The 18,979-nt window shown below is 38.7% G+C and overlaps 2 protein-coding genes across 5 annotated transcripts in view; one reads left to right on the top strand and one right to left on the bottom strand.

Annotated features, from left to right (window-relative positions):
• lig3 (ligase III, DNA, ATP-dependent) overlaps positions 1 to 18,979 on the top strand; it is a 199,067-nt gene that overhangs the window by 162,150 nt on the left and 17,938 nt on the right. The window contains exons 2-3 of one of the 2 annotated variants that reach the window (XM_028594931.1): positions 190 to 280; positions 4,682 to 4,803. In XM_028594931.1, coding sequence (XP_028450732.1) covers positions 4,713 to 4,803 — 91 coding nt within the window. In that variant the 5' untranslated portion in view covers positions 190 to 280; positions 4,682 to 4,712. Of the gene's footprint in view, positions 1 to 189; positions 281 to 4,678; positions 4,804 to 18,979 lie in introns of those variants that run through there. The other variant, XM_028594932.1, reaches the window with a different exon arrangement.
• tmem248 (transmembrane protein 248) lies at positions 2,055 to 18,411 on the bottom strand. Of its 3 annotated transcripts, none has more exons than XM_028594937.1 (7): positions 17,972 to 18,410; positions 14,509 to 14,667; positions 13,460 to 13,748; positions 10,731 to 10,881; positions 10,202 to 10,385; positions 8,310 to 8,491; positions 2,055 to 6,082 (listed from the first exon to the last, which is right to left on the bottom strand). In XM_028594937.1, exons 1-7 carry the CDS (start codon positions 17,972 to 17,974, stop codon positions 6,025 to 6,027), a joined length of 1,026 nt encoding a protein of 341 aa, XP_028450738.1. In that variant the 5' UTR covers positions 17,975 to 18,410; the 3' UTR covers positions 2,055 to 6,024. The 3 variants fall into 3 exon arrangements, with proteins under 3 accessions (XP_028450738.1, XP_028450739.1, XP_028450740.1); XM_028594938.1 differs by having other exon boundaries at positions 8,348 to 8,491; positions 17,972 to 18,409; XM_028594939.1 differs by lacking the exon at positions 14,509 to 14,667 and having other exon boundaries at positions 17,972 to 18,411.

Below are 18,979 nucleotides of genomic sequence, written 5' to 3'. Positions count from 1 at the left end.
CATGAATTCAAAAGTCTGCCCAGTGACTGTCCTTTTCGTAAAGGATAAGGCTGATGTTATTGTCTCTCAAAACTTTGACAAGCTTTGTTCCTACTGAAGACGTAAATCTTTTAAATTGGCTCACAAATACGTAGGGAATGAATCAAACAAAGTGTCCTGTACTAAATAGTTGTTTGTTCTCTCTGCCAGCTCCTGGCTGCAAGTACAAAGGAGGAGGAGCAACACATGCAGTCACACACAACGCATAACCTTCCCTAAACCTTAAAGGACCAGACCAGCGGTAAGTAGCAGGTTTCAAATGTCTTCAAATAAATTCTAATGGCATGATAAAATGAAGAGAACCCAGTTGATGTCCCAAAAGTACAAAATATATCTAAAGAGGTTCAATGTGTAAAATAGTTGCAGATAAAAGGTGATACGGAGATTACATTGTAGACTTTGAAAAGTTTCAGACATCCTCCAGTGACAAGACTGATCCACCACAGGGAGAAAGACATTATTGGGCTGGAAGACACCAAGTTATCACCATGTTCGTCTCATTTTTCTAGAGACAAACATGCGCCAAAATATGAACAATTTGAAAGAAGCTATAATCACTTAACTATAAAAGTATACAGCCATGCCAGCAGCTCTGTGAGGCTACTTTTTTTTTTTTTTTTTTTTTTTTAAAGTCGCTAGATGAAAAGTTAAGGAGCCATCAAAGTAACAATTCTTCCTTAAGGGGACACGTGTACCACATTTCAAGGCAATTCATCCAGTAGTCGTTGAGGCACTTCACTGAAAAACTCAAACGTGAACCTCGTGAATCTCACTGATTTATAGTTTAATATGTGAGAAACCTTATAGAATTTCTTCCAACCACAACCAGCAAACTGATCGTAAGTGTCTGGGCTTGAGGATCATTGAAGAGGTTTCAGAGTTTCTGTTTTTTAGATTGCATAAATGTCAGAATCAAACTAAGGAATGCTATTTTTCATTTTTCTTATTGTCAACAAGTCTCATGAAAAGACCAAAACGCACAATTTTAAATTATTTAATTTTTGTTTATGCAGCCAAAGCCTGATGTATTTTATATTTGACTAAATATTATAGCTAAATCAATGTTTCCTTTAGGTTTCTACATAATGATCTCCATTATGATGAAGATGGGGATTTGTCGTTGATTTTGAATCCAACCACCACATACACCTATTAATCCAGGACTGAAAATATTTTTCGTTGTGACGAAAAGAGAGCTGAGCCAGAAGGCAAAGCTCTCGATCTACCGGTCAGTTTTCGTTCCTACCCTCACCTATGGTCATGAAGGCTGGGTCATGACCGAAAGAACGAGATCCAGGGTACAAGCGGCTGAAATGGGTTTCCTCAGGAGGGTGGCTGGCGTCTCCCTTAGAGATAGGGTGAGAAGCTCAGTCATCCGTGAGGAGCTCGGAGTAGAGCCGCTGCTCCTTCGCGTCAAAAGGAGCCAGTTGAGGTGGTTCGGGCATCTGATAAGGATGCCCACTGGGCGCCTCCCTAGGGAGGTGTTCCAGGCACGTCCGGCTGGGAGGAGGCCACGGGGAAGACCGAGGACTAGGTGGAGGGATTATATCTCCAACCTGGCCTGGGAACGCCTCGGGATCCCCCAGTCGGAGCTGGTTAATGTTGTTCGGGAAAGGGAAGTTTGGGGTCCCCTGCTGGAGCTGCTCCCCCCGCGACCCGATACCGGATAAGCGGACGAAGATGGATGGAAATATGGGACTGAGTAAAGTTTGCTTAGAATTGCAGTGCCCAGCTGGAAAATGGAACTATTTTTTTATGAGCTATTTGTAAAGGTTTACATCTTCGGTAGAAAACAATGGTCTGGGGAAGACGACCAGTAATAAATACAACATATCACCAATCTTATTTTTCCAACTCCTAGACAGCTTGAGCCCTGGACCTCCAGCGTTTAATATTTCCATGGCATTTTGCTTTCAGTACCAGCGAATTAGTTGGATTAATATACACTGGCAGATCATTAATCTCCCTGTCGAAACAGCAATGGGCGGTGGAGAGAAGGAGGGTCAGGGACAAAGTGATGTTGAACTTTAGAGACAGTTTATTTAAACTTGAATTCATTTACAGCAGTTCCACTGGAAAGGAAAAGGGTTTGAATGATGTTCTAGCCACATTAAACCTATGGTCCTATCTACTGTATGTACAGGGAGGAGGATGCAGCTTGATAGTGCAGAAGGCACAGAGTTGGCTTAATACTTGCCTGTAAGCGCTGCTAACATGACAGAAAGGATAACAAGGTGAAATGGCAGTCTTATATTGTGTGTTTTGCTTAATGTCAAGCCGAGAACACAGTGAGATGATGCAACTAAGGAGAACATGGCTCCTCTGTTTTTACTCCAGTCCTCAGTGACATAGGAGTAGTTTTATAAACTACAACAGCAAGCATCAGATCCTTTTTTTTAAATCAATTTCTCTAAATGTACACTTCACAAGCATGTTAATGTGAGCTTCTTGTAGCTCAGAAGAGATAAAAGAAGCATTGTGTTTGGATTTATTTCCGTAAAGCTGGTGTTTTACAATATGTGAAACAAAAAAACTTAAATGAAACTATACAATGTTAAGGCATTTTGCAAATATAGAGATGCAATTCTAACCAAAGATGAAAATAGTAAATCACACAAGGAGGGATAAGAAGCAGGTAAATGCAGGTCACCAACATTCATTGTGATGGTTTGTCAATAATATGGCATTCTTCATTCACATCTTCAACCACATACACCTGGCCAAACCCCCGCTTCCTGTCCCAGCACTCAAAATTTCCAACCATCCAATAAGAGCTGCCAGATCTTTCCATAACAAGCATGAGTTCCACTGTGAAAGCACAGGGGATGGTGATGACAGTACAAGCAACAGATTCATCCTCAAATATGATGCACGTCAGAATTACGAAGACTTGTCCTAACATCAATCAATATGAAGAAACACCTTCCACTCATTCACCAACATACACACGCAAATATACGGAGGCCCTGTGAGGCAAGAAGAGAAACTGTGACTTAAGAATAGGTGACAAAAACTTTTTGCCAGGATCATTTTTCTAAGTTACTTTTTTATTTCATCTGTGCAAACGGGTGGAAAAAACTTTTGGCAGCTGATCTTTTTTTTTTAAACTCATTTCGGCCACGAGAGGCTGAATTGCCCGACTACCCTATATACCCTATCGCCAATTAAAATACATTTCTAGCCAAAGTAAAGACATGACAGTATTGTTACATAACAGGCCAACACACAATATATGTACCTTGTGTTTAGGGTGCATGGAGAAATTAAAACTCACGTACAACCTGAAGGAAACATGTTTTTAGTCCTATTTAGAACATGGGGTAGTGGTGCACTTTAGCCACTTGTGGTCAAAATGAGTATTACAACAACAACCACTTCTGTTTTCACCAGGGAAAACTTTTTTCACCTGTTTAAGTCATAAACACAGGAGAGGAAACAATTTAAATCAGAATTCTGTTTTTCTCACTTGCCTCTCAGGGCTTCCGTATATGAATACCACTCGAACAAAAACACAATTCAAGTAAAGCCTTTTAAACTAAAAAAAAAATAAAACTACATCATAACTTAAAATCACTTGGAATTCTTGCATCTCAGATTAAGATTATGCTGCTTTTAAAAAATACATTCAACAGGTACATCAATTATGAAACAAAATTTTAACACAAAAGATAAGTAAAATGTATGAGTAATTGTTATTGAAAAAAAGTTGTACACAACAGACATTAAAGGCGGACTTAGACTGTTAATTATTCATGTTTGGATTTTACACTGCATCTTGTCTTAGCAAAGATCGTTGGATAATAATAAATTTGACATGTGTCAAGACAGTAACGGTGGTTGTGGACTCAAGATTTTAACATTAACAACAATTAACCATTAACAACTCTATTTAGAGCACTATTTTTTTCTCTTTTGCAAATCTAATAATATACATTCAGAGCAAATGATTGTCAAAGTCAGCCATGCTCAAAATAAGAATGATGGAAGAGCATGAATTTCATCCTGAAAGCTACATTTAAGAGTTTAAAGACTGAACACTGTGAGTCACGTGAAAATGTACAATGTCAGTGAAGGTGTTTTATTTCTGGGCCCAGTCATGTCAATATAGACTTGTGCACTTCAGAAATTCCATTACACTGAAAGTATCCTTTAAATAGACACTTTCAAAGAATCACAGTCTAAAGCCGCCTTTATGCATCTAAACATTTCCCAAACTCACACACCCGCACACCAAGTGGGTTCTTCCATGTTTTTGTTGTACTACAAAATAATGAAAATTTTAAAATGAAGTGATTTGATCATAAATATATCCCCATAGTTATACAAATACAATTAAATGCTAATAAAATTATATTTATCTTTTAGAAGGTGTCCAACTGAAACAAGGCTTATATAGCTCAAAATAGACTGTTTATATGTGACTTCGGACAAAGAAATAATCCCAGGAGCCAATGACGCAAAATGTGCAAGAAATCTAAACTTTCACTAACTATGCAAACACTTGCAACTGATAAGGATTTGCTTAAAATAAAAGCACACTCTAAAAGTGTAACTCTAAAGCATCCTAAAATATAATAACTCAAGGGCCACTTGACATTTACATTAATAGGACAAAGATCACAAGTTTCATTTCAAACCACAGGCTCGTCATACTGGAAGAAACAAAAAGAAGGATGGCTGTGGAAGAAGGGACTGGCAAGTTAATGTTGGAAAGAGAGAAGATGATCTCCCCATCGTGTTTTCAAGCAAGCAAGTCCACCGTAGGTAAGGCAAGATAATGTTTTGCTTCGTCCAGTAGCAACAAAGAAGCATTGTACATTTAAGTCCAGAAGAGTCAGAGACAGGCAGAAAATAAAAGACAAGAGGCAAGTGAGTGATGAAGCCACAGAGGAAGGAAAACAAAAGGCAGAAAATAAATTTTAAGTGTGACAACATCTACTCGTCTTTTACAAAAACTAATGTCAACACAGACCACAGGAAGTTCTGCAGCTTATTTAACTGACATTAAAAAGGGACTTGCTGATAAGCCTAACAGGATACAAACTGAGACAATGGAACTCATTAACTTTACTGTTGACATTGTTTTCTGTTTATATATTAATGTGCACAGTGCAATCATCTAAATATTTGACTCCACATGTATTGACATTGCAGACACACAGGGAAACATAATTGCTAATCTGGTAAAGACCTATTGTTATAATTGAGAGTTCAATTAAATAAAGTAAGTGCTACTTTTAAAAACAGACTTCATGCAATGTCCAAATTCTGATTAGAGTTTTGATTACACTATTGGGTCTGGTACAGAGAACAGTGCTCAGTTAATTCTCTTCCCTGTTTAAGCTGCAATGACAAGTGCATACTGAAGAATTATCAGTGTATAACAATCATCTCATCCTCAAGCAATTATCTCAACCTGAGTATTCAAGCATATTTAGTTCACTTAAACACATTTCAAGTGACTAATAATCATGCTTTCTCATTATGGGAGATAAAAAATACTTTGTTTACAGGTTTCAGGATATCCAAACATTTACAGCAAAATCTCATAACTGAAATCTGCGATAGGTTTCATGTAACCCACTTCTCTGTGGTTTTTCTACCTTGCTTGGTAAATGAGACCAAATGACTGCTAGAAAAATGGCCGTGTAGTTCTTGGGTCTGGCCTTCTGGTCTGTGTAGTTCTCGGGTTTGGCGTTCTGCTTTGTTTATGTACTGCATGTTCTGACATGGCACAAGGGGACTCAGGCAAAAATAATAATATTAATCAACAAAAAAGAAAAAAAGGTTTTAAACTGAATATCAGAGTTCCTACAAATATTTACACGACAGATACAGGCACTTGTATATCTTTGGTTGGAAAAACCCAACATTGCAAGAGTAATGCATTAACAGAGCTTTTGTGTCCCTTACTGTATTTCCAGGGTTCACTAGGCAACTGGTATGTTTATTTATATTTCTTCTGTTTCTTTGAGTTTGTCCATGTTACAGGTACGTTCTAAAATAGCTCTCCGATGTCTTTTTAACCCTCTGACAACGCCATCTGCAACAGAGGAAATGGGTTTTAGTGCAGTTTACAAACTCATGACAGGGATTACTGTACGCAGTAAAACAATCTGACAATCATTTATAGAAACAACACACACATATCACCACAAAATCTGGATTAGATGGATACGGATTGACACAAAAGATTCTTAAAGTTTGATCAGAAGTAACGGTGTATATAGCGGCATGCATTGCTGTCTGCAAACGTGTCATTTTTGAGACTACCACCGGCTGGGGCCAAAATAGTAGTGGCTTTAAGAATTTCAAGAACATCAAATCTTTTCAGTAAGCAGTGAATAAGCCACTGCTGTAAGGAAATCACTAAAATAAAATTTTGCAATCAACTGAAGAGTAAAGCATCTAAAATGTCACTATCAAAGTGAAGGACATCTTAATTCAGACTAGAATGGCCTATTTAAAGTACCCCCAATTCAACTCAGTGTAGCAGACATCAGAATTCCCCAAATTTATAATCTAAATCTGCGTTTCCACAGGCTGGTTAGTTCTACGCTATTTGGTCAGCGGATCGGTTTCAAATATTGCAAGGACAAATGTAACCAGCACAGACAACCAAAGTGAGCTCTTAAGGCCTTTACACACCAGGGCTGAAACGTAAATACAGATTATTCGTTGACGATTTTTCACGTTCAAATCTTTCACACCAAGATTGACACGAATGTTTGTGTTCTGTGCATTTCACCTGAAATTAAAGGTTTGCACCATCGCACAATCATTGACTGGAGACAGGCTTGTTGTTCCGAGTGTGCAATACTGTGTAGAAATGTTACATTGTGGTCACATTTCTTATGGGTAGCGCCAAAGAAGCAGGTTATTTTAACGAGTGTCGATGCTGAGCTTCTTCATGACTGGACTGAACAGAGATGTATGTCTTTATTATATGTAGGCCTGTAACAATTATTACATAATTGTCTAATTGTCAATTCTTTTTAAATAATTGCGGCTGCTTTGGTAAACCGCAATTAATTGCCAACATTAGTTAAGGCGTATGACTGGTAATTGTTGATTTTGTTAAGATATGCTAAATTGTAATTATACAAGTGATTATTGATCGAACTATATCATTTGACTTTTATTTCAGTGGTTAGTTGTTGGCACTTGACCCTAAACAAGTTCATAACAACAAAAATTAATGAGGGGGGATACGGTTAGAAAAAATGTTTTATGATAAAGAGGCGTAGTTTCCTTCATAGGCTGTGTATTTGTGTTATTACATTATCTGGGTCACATAACTGTGATATAGAACGAAAAGATGTATCCTGGAATTCATTTGAAACTTTAATTTGTTTAAAAAAGTAATAAATAAATATTTTTCAATTTGATGAGACAATTATATTGTTAATCACAATTATTTCTGAGACAATTAATTGTACAGCAAAATTTTTAGTTGTTACAGCTCTAATTATTTATGATACATGGGCTTTTAATACAAAGCTTAAATATATAATACCTCCTGTGCTTACCCCAGGCACTAAACATGTATACACAACAGAAATAATTGAGCTATAAAGCTATTGCTTTATGCTATATGGTCAGGATTTATAGTATAGCTTTCAGAAGGCCTACTGTAGATGTCATTTTTGACACGTATAATGTCCATAGCGTAACGTACAACATATTTTATTGGTTGGCTTGTTTTTAAATCAGCCTCCGAAATTTGCAGAAATCAGCTGCCTGCGGGGGAAAAAAATAAAAACTTGCACTGTGAAATATGAAAGTTTCAGATTCGGTGTGGATAGGTTCATAGAGATGGATGGGCTTGACTTTTGAAAATACCTTTTAAATGATGCACTGCAGAGCTTTAGCTTGGCCCAACCCCCACCCACCCGTACTGAAAATTATATAATTTGCTATAAGCTCTCAAAACTCTGTTTGGTCAGACAATGAGTCACAGCTTCCTGACCTATCTTAAAATTGTTAATCCGTGGACTGGTGTGAGTTGGTATATTGTGCCACAACCAGCAATAACACCAAAGAGGACAATCTCCCATTACGCCTGGGAGCAAGACATAACTAAGCATGTATCAGCTACAGTTGAGGCCCACCAAATAATGGGATGCCAGGTTTTATAGAATTAATGTGCCAAAAACAAAAACAATTACATATAGATGTCAATGTATTTTGGACAATTAGCAGAGAAACAGCAGTGTGATTGGATCATGTCTTTAACCAATCATGGTCAATTGATGTTTTGCTGAAACTACCTGTTCTCGTCATATAGCACTGCTGGTGTCTGTTGTACCTTCTCAGGGCAGAAGTCAGGGTTGGTTTGCCGTACTTTGCCAGGCCGCCCCTTGATGACTGCATAGCAGAACATAGTGATGACCATGACAAACAGGAAGTAGCTTGTGTGCATCAGGTGCAGGTTGATGAGGGAACGGTCATCCTAGTAAGAAAAAATAAATAGACAGACAGTATTAAATATCACAGTAACTACAGGTTTTATTATAATCAAAAGGCAATATGCATGATTTTTACTGGCTCGCTACACAAACTGCCCATATTATCAAATATTCCTTAAACCCAATGCCTTTGTATTTCTTCAAGTAAGTGCTTATTGTGGAAGTGTACTTGTGAGGCAACATTTAAATTCCCACTGCTATAAATTGTTTGCCAAATCCATATTGGAAGGGTATCCCTCTATAGGTGTGAAGTTTATACCACCCTTCATTGGGTCCAATGTAATCATTTAAAAATTTTAAAGATAACTTGATGCCAGCCAGCTGTTATAAAATACTTTTAAAAACAGTTGTTAATGCCAAATACATGAGACTAATTCTAACTGCACAGTAAGCCTGAAGAATATAGCAATAAAACATAGCTAGAATTAAAACATCTCCAAACATTTTAATTTAGGCTCCCTAAATGTAGAAATGAAACAGGGACTTCACTTGTCAATCCATTTCTCGGTTATTTTGTTGATGGTGGATAAAGGCTTTCTCAAGCACCACTCCATAATCCTCTGTGTGTTCAAGTGGGCTGAGATCTGCACAGGCACAGCATGTATTTTCAAATTGTTTTCGGGCTCACTGGACCATTCAGTGCTCAGTTGTGGCCTGTCAATGGGATCATTGTAATCCTGGAACAATCTACCGCCATCACTATAGAACTACGACCAAATGGCTTTCAGAATATGTTTGGTCACATTTACCTTCACTTATAAAAGGGAGTGGGTGAGCGATTCTACACCCCGCCATCATAATAGTCAAAAATACACAATCATTCTATCGTTAGTTTTCCTAGTAGTAATTACGTTGAAGTAAATATTGTTCTACAAATGTTCTAACCAAGAAAAATGAATAAACTACAATTACTGCCTCGCGGTTGGATGCCTCCATCAACCACTCAAGTTGCAGTTTACATCCATGTCTGTCCAGACTCCTATAATATACTGTATGTAGTGAAGCTATTTAATAAAAAGGTATTAAGTGTGTTTTTGGCGAAACATGGATGCTTCAGACACATCTTCAACCCGTCAGCACAGAAGAGCTATACAATCATCACCGTTTCAATATTAGTGTCACCAATTCAGTATTTTACCAAATGTCCCCGCTTCTCTTCCTGAGTTCTGATGGTTTTTTTGCAGGACATTATGATGTCACATTTAATTCACCTTTGGGATGTAAAACATCATCACTTTATCATTCTATCCTTTTTAGACATTTCTGTGAAATGTTGTCATAATTAGCGCAAGGAGTTATGGCCTTGACTCCAAGTGGACATCTGTGTCAAATTTTAAGAAGTTCCCTGCAGGGCGGCCTGAGAAGCACACAGGCAGACAGACAACCCAAAAAATATAATGGCTCTGGCCAAATTTGAAATTAAGAACGCTTTAGGAAGAGGACTACAAGGAGTGAAACGTTTGGAAGGACTCTACCTTCTACCTGACAAATCTTGACTTATATTTCAAAATTCTACTTTCAAATTTCTTCTTCTCAACTATCTAATACATAGTTTTGTGGACTCAGTTGCTTCTTTGCAAGTGAACTGAGACATGGGAATAACAACATCAGACCCTTGAACCAGGAACTTTGTAAAATGAAAACTGTCAAGTCTGAAAAACGTTTGACATCAGAAAAAAGAAGGCGGGACTTACATCAGGAACGATGACAGTAAGCTTTGGGTTGAGTGCGTGGTACACCTTGCCGATTGCTCCTTTGTAACACCAGAAAGGGTTGTAGTCCTGACTGTACTTGGTATCGGAGTCGCGGACTGTGGTGAACACCTTGTACCAAGATGTGGCATTGGTGTATGTCTCTGGCACGCAGTGTGGCGGCTGCCTACAAACCAAAACAAAGATTGATGTCTATTGACTTGGGGTCACGGGACTGTTCACATCATGTTGGTTATGGCAGTGACTGCAGAAAAGTTAAAGCTGTTCTGGATTTGGGCTCCGAAACTAAAATGAAAATATTTGGGCTCCGAGACTAAACTGAAAATATTTGGCTTTCTCAGAGACATTGTATGGAAGCACTAATAGTTATACCCAAAATATTGTCAGAAATTATATGAAGGTATTGAGTCAAAAACTTAGGGATACTGTATTTCATTTTGTCAGTCTAACCCAGTTCTAGCTCAGAGATATAAAGTGTGTTCCTATGAGTCAGGGAGGCAGTCCAACTCACACTGTGACTGGGAAGATATTGCTTGCCGCCGTGATGGTCATGCAAGTGCTGAACACCACCTGCTCGCAGTGGCCGTGCAGTACACACTCGTCTGAGTTCCAGGACACAGGCAGGGTGAAAGTGATGTTTATTTCTTCATGGGCTTCCCGGCCTACACACAAAGCGTGAAAATACAATAAGAGCATTTCAGATCGAACGCAATAAGAGAAAAATCTTACTTAATCTGGTTTTCTTCATTTCTTCCACTTTCCTATAAAGCTGAGTTGTTTTTAGGTGGCCCTATAATTCTATAAAACCCAGCAAAGAGCACAATTCATAGGCCTCTGACTTGCATATCCACATTCCCTTCATTGTTATGTTGACATGGGAATAATTGCCTGTGACCAACCACGATCAGGTTAAAACAACCTAAAAGAGATGCCTCTTAGCTCAGTTATTAAACCCTAGAACAGAATGAACAGCATGCATACAACATCCACAGCAGCAGTATTTGATGTCATACCAAGCCTAATCCCCTGATAACGAATGACAGGCTGATTTTCTAGGCTTATACAATATTTATTAAACTGCAAAGGGGATTAGAAGATTACCAGTCAAACTAAGTGGACTCCTGGGTGTGACTAAGGATAGATGTGGTTGTGTCAACATAAGTGCATATACAAAGAGGGACAACCATGGACAGTCTCCAATTCTCACAAGCAAAGTCAAACAACTGATGAGGACATAAAATGCATTGAACCTTTTTTGTCGTCATCTACCTGATCTAGATGATTTTCTCATAATCTTTTTGTGTCAAATACATTTGAAGGCTAATTAATGGAAAAGTAGATGAATGTGATAACACCCCCAGTAACATCCAATGTGACCCTTTTATAGCACATGAAGTACAATGTTCATGTCAATTTTGAAAAACTATATAAAACTAATTCTTCAATAGAATTTACATCAACATATTTAAAAAAAAGTTAGAAGCATAATTCAAGATGAGCATTTATACATTAAAATAAATGTCAAAATAACATCTATTATACAATATGGTCTATTTAACAAGATGTGTTTATCATGCAAAATGTTTTTTAAATACAACTCTTATACTATTTTATCAATAATATGCACTATAATTTAGGGAAAATCTTTTTTTGAACAATTAATTGTTTTGCAAGGTTGACATTACCTAGGTATACTTTTTTTAACTTGTACAGTATAAGCCCTATTCAGACAGTAAATATTTGCTTAGTGTAACTAAACATTTGCACAGATCCTTATTGACTTTGCTCATCCAGCCTGGTGGCTTTAGAATTTAAGTAGAATTTTCAAGAATAGCACCATAAAGTGAAAGACAAACAAGGGCCTAAGATTCTCTTTGGAATTGAAATTATGTATACAATGCATTTTACATTCAGTAACAATGCCAAGATCTGCAAAGGAGTGAGATTATCCGTGCATACCAGAGTTCATCAAAACAGAGCAGGTGTTTGGGGCTGAAATGTCCTCAAAGGAAGGAGATTAAAACCACGGATAAAGCCAATCTGGATGGGACTAAATTAATATCAGTCTGTTGCAAGGTAGTGGAATAACATGTTGAAATGCACCCATTTTACTTATCCTATCCACAACCATGTTTGTGTTATAAAGCCCTCATGTCCAAGTTCAGTTTATTTGGTTCTAATACTAAATATTTGACTACATATTTAAATTTCCTTTAAATATGATACTTGAATTAAGTGTATCTACTTAAAGTGGATGCAGAACATTGAGAGCAGCCAAAAAGACAGAAATCTGACCAGGTTTAGGTCTTTTCTTCTATCCTTCTACATTTTTTCTCTGTGAAGCTTTTACAGTGATTTTACATACACTAGAGGTGAGAGGGCAAGATAAACACACATGCTCTAAGGAGACAAAAGTAAAGGTCAACTAGCACACACCTACGCATGCAGACATGATGTATTCAAAAGTTCAAAGCCAGTGGTATTCACTTTGCTCTGCTTTCTGAAACCTTTAAGTCTGAAGTCTGTTTACTCACCATGTCTAAGTAAAGTCAACATACAAATAGGTGAGTGAAAGGGAGTGAATTACCTCCGCACCACATAAAAACCGTCCATGTCGGTAACATACAGACACTATAGACCGCATATAATATATAATATAATCCTCACGTGATAACAATGTTTTAGTGACAACAATGTATATGTATATAATACTTATTTTTCTCTGACCCTTGGATTGATTTTCTGATAATTATTTGTTAAAGCTTTAGTGCGTAAATTGATATTAATGAACGTCTGTTACATTCAAGCCATTGCCAAATGAGTTGATACAAAGCTAATTAAGACTATCAGCTCCACACAACTCTCTCTGTGTTTCTCAGTGTGGCTATGTTCAGAAGATTGTGTTGTCGGGTGACTTCCGCGCGCAGAAACTCGACTGAAGATAATTACCTCTTCTGACGAGCCCATCATGTGTTTTTAATCCTCCGTGTCCTCCTTGGCTACTAGCAACTGCGTGGAGGAGGAGTGGGGGCTGTGCGCGATCACGGAAGGCTTGTATCATGTGGACGCGCCGACAGTGTTGTTGTCATTACTTAGAATTCCTCATGGGGGAGACAGAAACTACGCACTATAGCTTTAATCTTTAATTCCCTACCTGATTTTTTGTTAAACACAAACTGATTTTCTTCTGAACACTGACCACAGGGCAGATAGCTAACTATGATGAGAAAGAGAACCTACTAGACAAGCCAACTTGCTGCCCCAGCACTGTGGCATACAGGTGGGTGAGGTTGCGAGAGTACCCTCCAAACGGGCGCAGGGGGTCCAGCGTGAGGGTGATGGGGACTGAGATGTTGATGGGACCTGAGTCCTCTAGCAGGAGGGGAACCTGGGTGCTGGAACGAGCTTGGCCACTGGTCACAACCATGCTCTCTGGCGTGGTCGACTCGTTCAGACCGTGCTTTATGGTTTCATTCTCTGAGACACAAAAGTCCAGCTCATTGAAGCGCAGCAGAAAGGTGTTCCAGTCCTGAAAGAGAAAGTGTGTTTTGATTGTTGGACAGGACGATATGTTGTATCGCGATTATTGTTTATTGTATTGTGAATTGATAGTATTGATTATTGCGATTTTCTTTTCCTTCTTAAACAAAAACCAAAGCTGAATAATACACTTCTAGAGACAATATATACATATATATGCGGCATCAGATAAACGGAAAATATTTAGGTAAATCATTGGTAAAAAAATTTTGATTTAAGGGAAACCTACGTGAATAGATTGTTTTTTTTCCCACCCCTACTAACTACAACCTTTTTAAATTTGAATATGCTTTCTATTTAGATCCATATGCAAAGGTTTATTTCCATGCATTGTGAACTGGAGGCACACTGTATTCACACTTTGACTTTGACTTGTTGTTCTCTCCAATTACACTCTTTGCAGTCATGTGTATGATAGAACCAGCTAGAAATGAGGTAAAATGTACTGTATAGCTTGTACAGTATATCAAGAAAACCTGGATTCCCTTATTGTTTTACTAAAATGAGCTTATTTTAGCCTCACAGACCGACCTGGGTGAGACTAGAAAAGGCTAAATAGGTCATATCTTAAATGTAAAATGGCACAACATTTTAGGAAATGCATCATTGTGGCATTAAGCAGGCCACAACGATCATGAACTGACATTTAACATCAGCAGAGACCACATTTTACTGGTATCTGAGAGATTCTTAATGGACCAGAGCATATCGTTTAATCTCTTTTAAAGAACCACATGGGTGTGACTCACCTCTGTCAACTCTGGAGACTTGATCTCCTTAATCTTAAAGAAATAACCAATGGTCAGGAAGGCGATGGCCACTGCACTGACGCTGATCATAAAAATGACCAGCGGTGGACGGTTGTTGATGTAGCTTCTCAGGTTCTCTATAGGGTTTAACAGGTACACCTGCATATGGACAAATGCACAATGTGCCAATATTTAAGCATTAATCTCATATCACCGGGGTTTCTAACAGCAGCGTTAAATAATAAGCCTTGACAAAGGCACATAATAAATGATTAATTAGTTGTATATGTGTCATTATACATAATGAAGTCACAGACCTACAAATCTGACCTGAACATTGGATAATAACTGAGCCTAAACTCTTAAAGGGGTGATAGAATGATTATATAGGGTATTTTACACTGTTCCTTAAGGTCTCCTAATGGGGTATGTAACATTGGTTGGGCTGAAAATTGCCCGAATGCTATTTTATTAGGCCCTTAACTACCCTGTGAATATGGCTCTATTTGGAACAAGAGCTTTTCTTCCAAATATGGTATGCTCATGAATATTCCGAATGAGCTACGCGCTGATTGGTTTGAGCAAACTACATAGAAACACATGGGAGACTCGACAGCAGGTCTCATTGCAAAGTTATACATTGTTTGTCGGGCTATTACGTTATTAAATTCACTTCTGAGACTTTTTTAAGCGAGAAATCAACTATATAAAGCTCAAATATCGGCCGTTTTACGAAAATTGATGGCTTATTGCAAATTTGGTAAGACTGTGTGTCGGAGTTCAGCTGCCGGTGCTGCCTGTGTTGTTGCCTCGCTGCACGGCCTGCCTTCCTTTACACACCCCGGCCTGCTCTGAGCTCGATTGAGCTCCGTTACAGCTTGCAGCCCACAGCACTCGATACCCGCGCAAAGTCACCGTTTTGGGGTTAATGGACCAAACGCTGGTGCTCTGACAGAGCTCCAGGGCCTGCAGCTCCCCTCTTCCTTCTAGCTAAATGGCCCATGTGGGACAGTGATAGCGCGGTCAGCGAGCTTGTTACACCAGCAATCTCTTACAACAGTTCCAGTTAATCTTGGCTGGCTGTCAGCATAACTAGAGTAGCTAGCTATATTTACAGTTTGAATTTTGTCACGCCACTTATACAACATATCTCTAAAGGTCTTATAAAGCTAACAACAGTGTCCGATTTCAAGTTAATGAATTTTTGTGAAGATTAGGTGTTTCGTTATCTACGACTGTCCCTTCAATCCTAGCTATGTGTGGCTAGCTGCAAATCACAGATAGTTAGCTTCATTTTTGGCATAATTTCTGTATATTTACAGTTTGAATTTCATCACGCCACTTATACAACATCTCCCTAAATGTCTTATAAAGCTAACAACGATGTCCGATTTCAAATTAATGAATTTTTGTGAACAGTGGGGGTTTCGTTAGCTATGACTGTCCCTTCAATCCTAGCTATGTGTAGCTAGCTACAAATCACAGATAGTTAGCTTCATTTTTGGCGTAATTTCTGTATATTTACAGTTTGAATTTCATCACGCCACGTATACAACATCTCCCTAAATGTCTTATAAAGCTAACAACGGTGTCCGATTTCAAGTTAATGAATATTTGTGAATTTCAGAGGAATTCTAGGAGGAGCTAGCTCTCATTGATAGAGCCTGCGGCTGGATGTAGCTCTATCAATGAGACTCGCGGACAAGCGGCGTTTATTTCCCCAATCGTTTGTTTAAATAACTCAACACATTATAATTACACACATTAAAAGATTAACTGGAACCTGTGGTAACAGATTGCTGGCGTAACAAGCTCGCTGACCGTGCTCTCACTCACACACACCGGGCATTTAGCTAGCAGGAAGAGGGGAGCTGCAGGCCCTGGAGCTCTGTCAGAGCACCAGTGTTTAGTAGTCCATTATACAAAAAACGGTGACTTTGCGCGGGTATGGAGTGCTGTGGGCTGCCAGTCGTGACGGAGCTCCAAGTACCTCAGAGCAGGCCGGGGTGTGTGAAGGAAGGCAGATCGGGCGGCGAGGCAGCAACACAGGCAGCACCGGCAGCTGAATTCCGACACACAGTTGGACAAAATTTGCAATTAGCCATCCATTTTCGTATAATGGACCATATTTGAGCCTTACATAGTAGATTTCTTGCATAAAAAAGGATGTTAAAATGTGGCTAGAGTCCAAGGCATAGGAAATTTGTTTTAGATTTAGGGTTAAAATTAGGCTAGGCAAAAATTATGACTGTTTCCAGATTTCACATGGTTATGATTTACATGCAAATAGTTTATTATGCATTGTGCCTGATTAAGGTTGCTGGGTTGTACTTAGTAATGTAGCATCTGATACTCTAAGGATAAGGGGAAAAAAAATCAAACAAGTGGTGTTGTTGATGATGCACAGAAGTTCCTTGTACAGTATAGTCAAATTGGACAGATTTGATTAATAATTCATATCACAGTTAATCAATTACAATTACCTCAAACACGTTTTATATAGAACAGCACAATCATTTACACCTAAAAACAAAACTAGTCTCCAACAGAACGTGGTGTTAGGCCGGTAAATCCAACATGATAGAATGCATATTTAGTCTAATACTACTGTATAGCAGACTTTATTATGCAAAATATCTTACACTCGTTATAATCCATTGTAGCCTACACCAAATACAGATATTTGGTGTAGGTGCTATATGTTATATAAAAAGGAAAGAGGATTGTAAATCTCACTTCAACTGTTTTACAAACCAAAGTACTTTTAAGTTTGTTAAACTCTCTGTCCACAGTTTGACATGTGTTTTACTATGGCATAGAAGTAACAAAACTACTACAAATAATGCCCGAATGTATGCGAGTTTAGCAACTTCTCGAGTTTAAGAGTCAATTAAGACGTCTCATCATTTTTCACTCAATAGATACTGTATTTACCTGCTTGACTGCACGTAACCTAGCCACATTCTTAAAGTCAACATTGTACGTGCAGTAAGCTACAACAAGCAAGGCTGGTTTTCCATGTTCTAGCTACATGTAACTGTTACTTCATCTTCCTCCTAAACACCAAGACTGGCTGCAGCGTTCAGTAACAATTCCAAAGTTTGACATTTTGTTGGAACAAAACGGTAAATAACGTCAATTTAATCGAAATGCAGGGATTCTAACAACTCCAAATATGATGCATTGCACGCTCTACAAAGTGAAGGCATTTGACCAGATTAGACCAGATAACTATAAATTTAAAAGGTTTTAAATTAAGTGCTGTGTTTAGCTCTCACCATATAGCTAGCTAAGAGACCGCAGCCAGGTGTCAGGAGCGGTCAACCTTGTAATGTTAGCACAATAAGCTAAGCTACCTGGCCCCTTGACAATTGTTTCAATGTGTGACATATTAAAGATCAAACTGTAACACTCCCGAAATAGCTGGCTATATGTAATTAAACAACACATTAGCAGTTCTCACCATTTTTTCTCTCTGTGAATGCGACGGATGCTAGCTGCTGGGAGGGTCGTTGCGGGCCACAATAGGCAGCTGCTTCTCTGCGAAGCTAGCCTGTAACGTTAGTGCTTGCTAGCTTGCTTGCTTTCCCGAAGCTAGAGGAGATAGCCAGACTTTCAGCGTAAGAAGCACGACTTATACTCCTTCCCATGCTTTGCTCTATTATAGTTCACTGCAGCTCTGATGAGAAATGTATCTTGCGTACAGCCTGGAATAACGTCAGTATTGTTTGTGGGTCCTCCCAGCTGACATCTCCTACGCGTACCCTCACTGCGTAGTAGAAGTGTCGTAGCGCCTATGCGTAGCGCCGCCTTTTCGTTATTTCCGTAGAATGTGCGCACGGAATTGGTGTTCCATGATGTTCACGCGTACGTTATTTGCGTAGCTAGTCGATGAGCGTTCGGCGTGTTTACAAATTTAGAGGGCTTTTGCTGCATTAAAGTACCGTCGGAAATATATTGACTGTTGATTTGCCAAAGCTCATTCTTTCCTTGGAAACAATATCAAGATGACAATGCATGCATGACATGGAAATACCAATTGCTGAAGCAGGCCGTCATAAACCATATTATATTGATATTGATAGGCTATTAATTGAGGTAAATTAAACTACCTACTAGGATGCATTATGCTTTCCAAGAGTCTAAAATGTGTGAGTGATGGTGATTGAAGTCTATTTGATGCACCGTTTCCGGGAGTCATTGGAGCCAACATTAGGCCTACTAGTTCCTGGTGGCACCATGGGTGGCAGTCATGGCAGTGGCTCTTAATACATCCATGAGTGGCACCCATGGGGTTCTCTTCCATGTGCCCAACGTGCAACCCATTGTACGCTACAGTACCAGCGTAACTTCTACATTGTTGATCTTTTCATCTGATCTGCCAACTCTGAGTATTTAGCAAGGAGCATTGTAATTGGGACGAACGCCAGGGATGGGCAGTATTTCTGATAAATAAATGTAGCCTATTTAA

Source organism: Perca flavescens, chromosome 13 (genome assembly GCF_004354835.1).
Source record: "Perca flavescens isolate YP-PL-M2 chromosome 13, PFLA_1.0, whole genome shotgun sequence".
NCBI classification, from domain to species: domain Eukaryota; kingdom Metazoa; phylum Chordata; class Actinopteri; order Perciformes; family Percidae; genus Perca; species Perca flavescens.
Note: the sequence above shows the minus strand (reverse complement) of the source record. Positions and strands in the feature narration are given on the sequence as shown.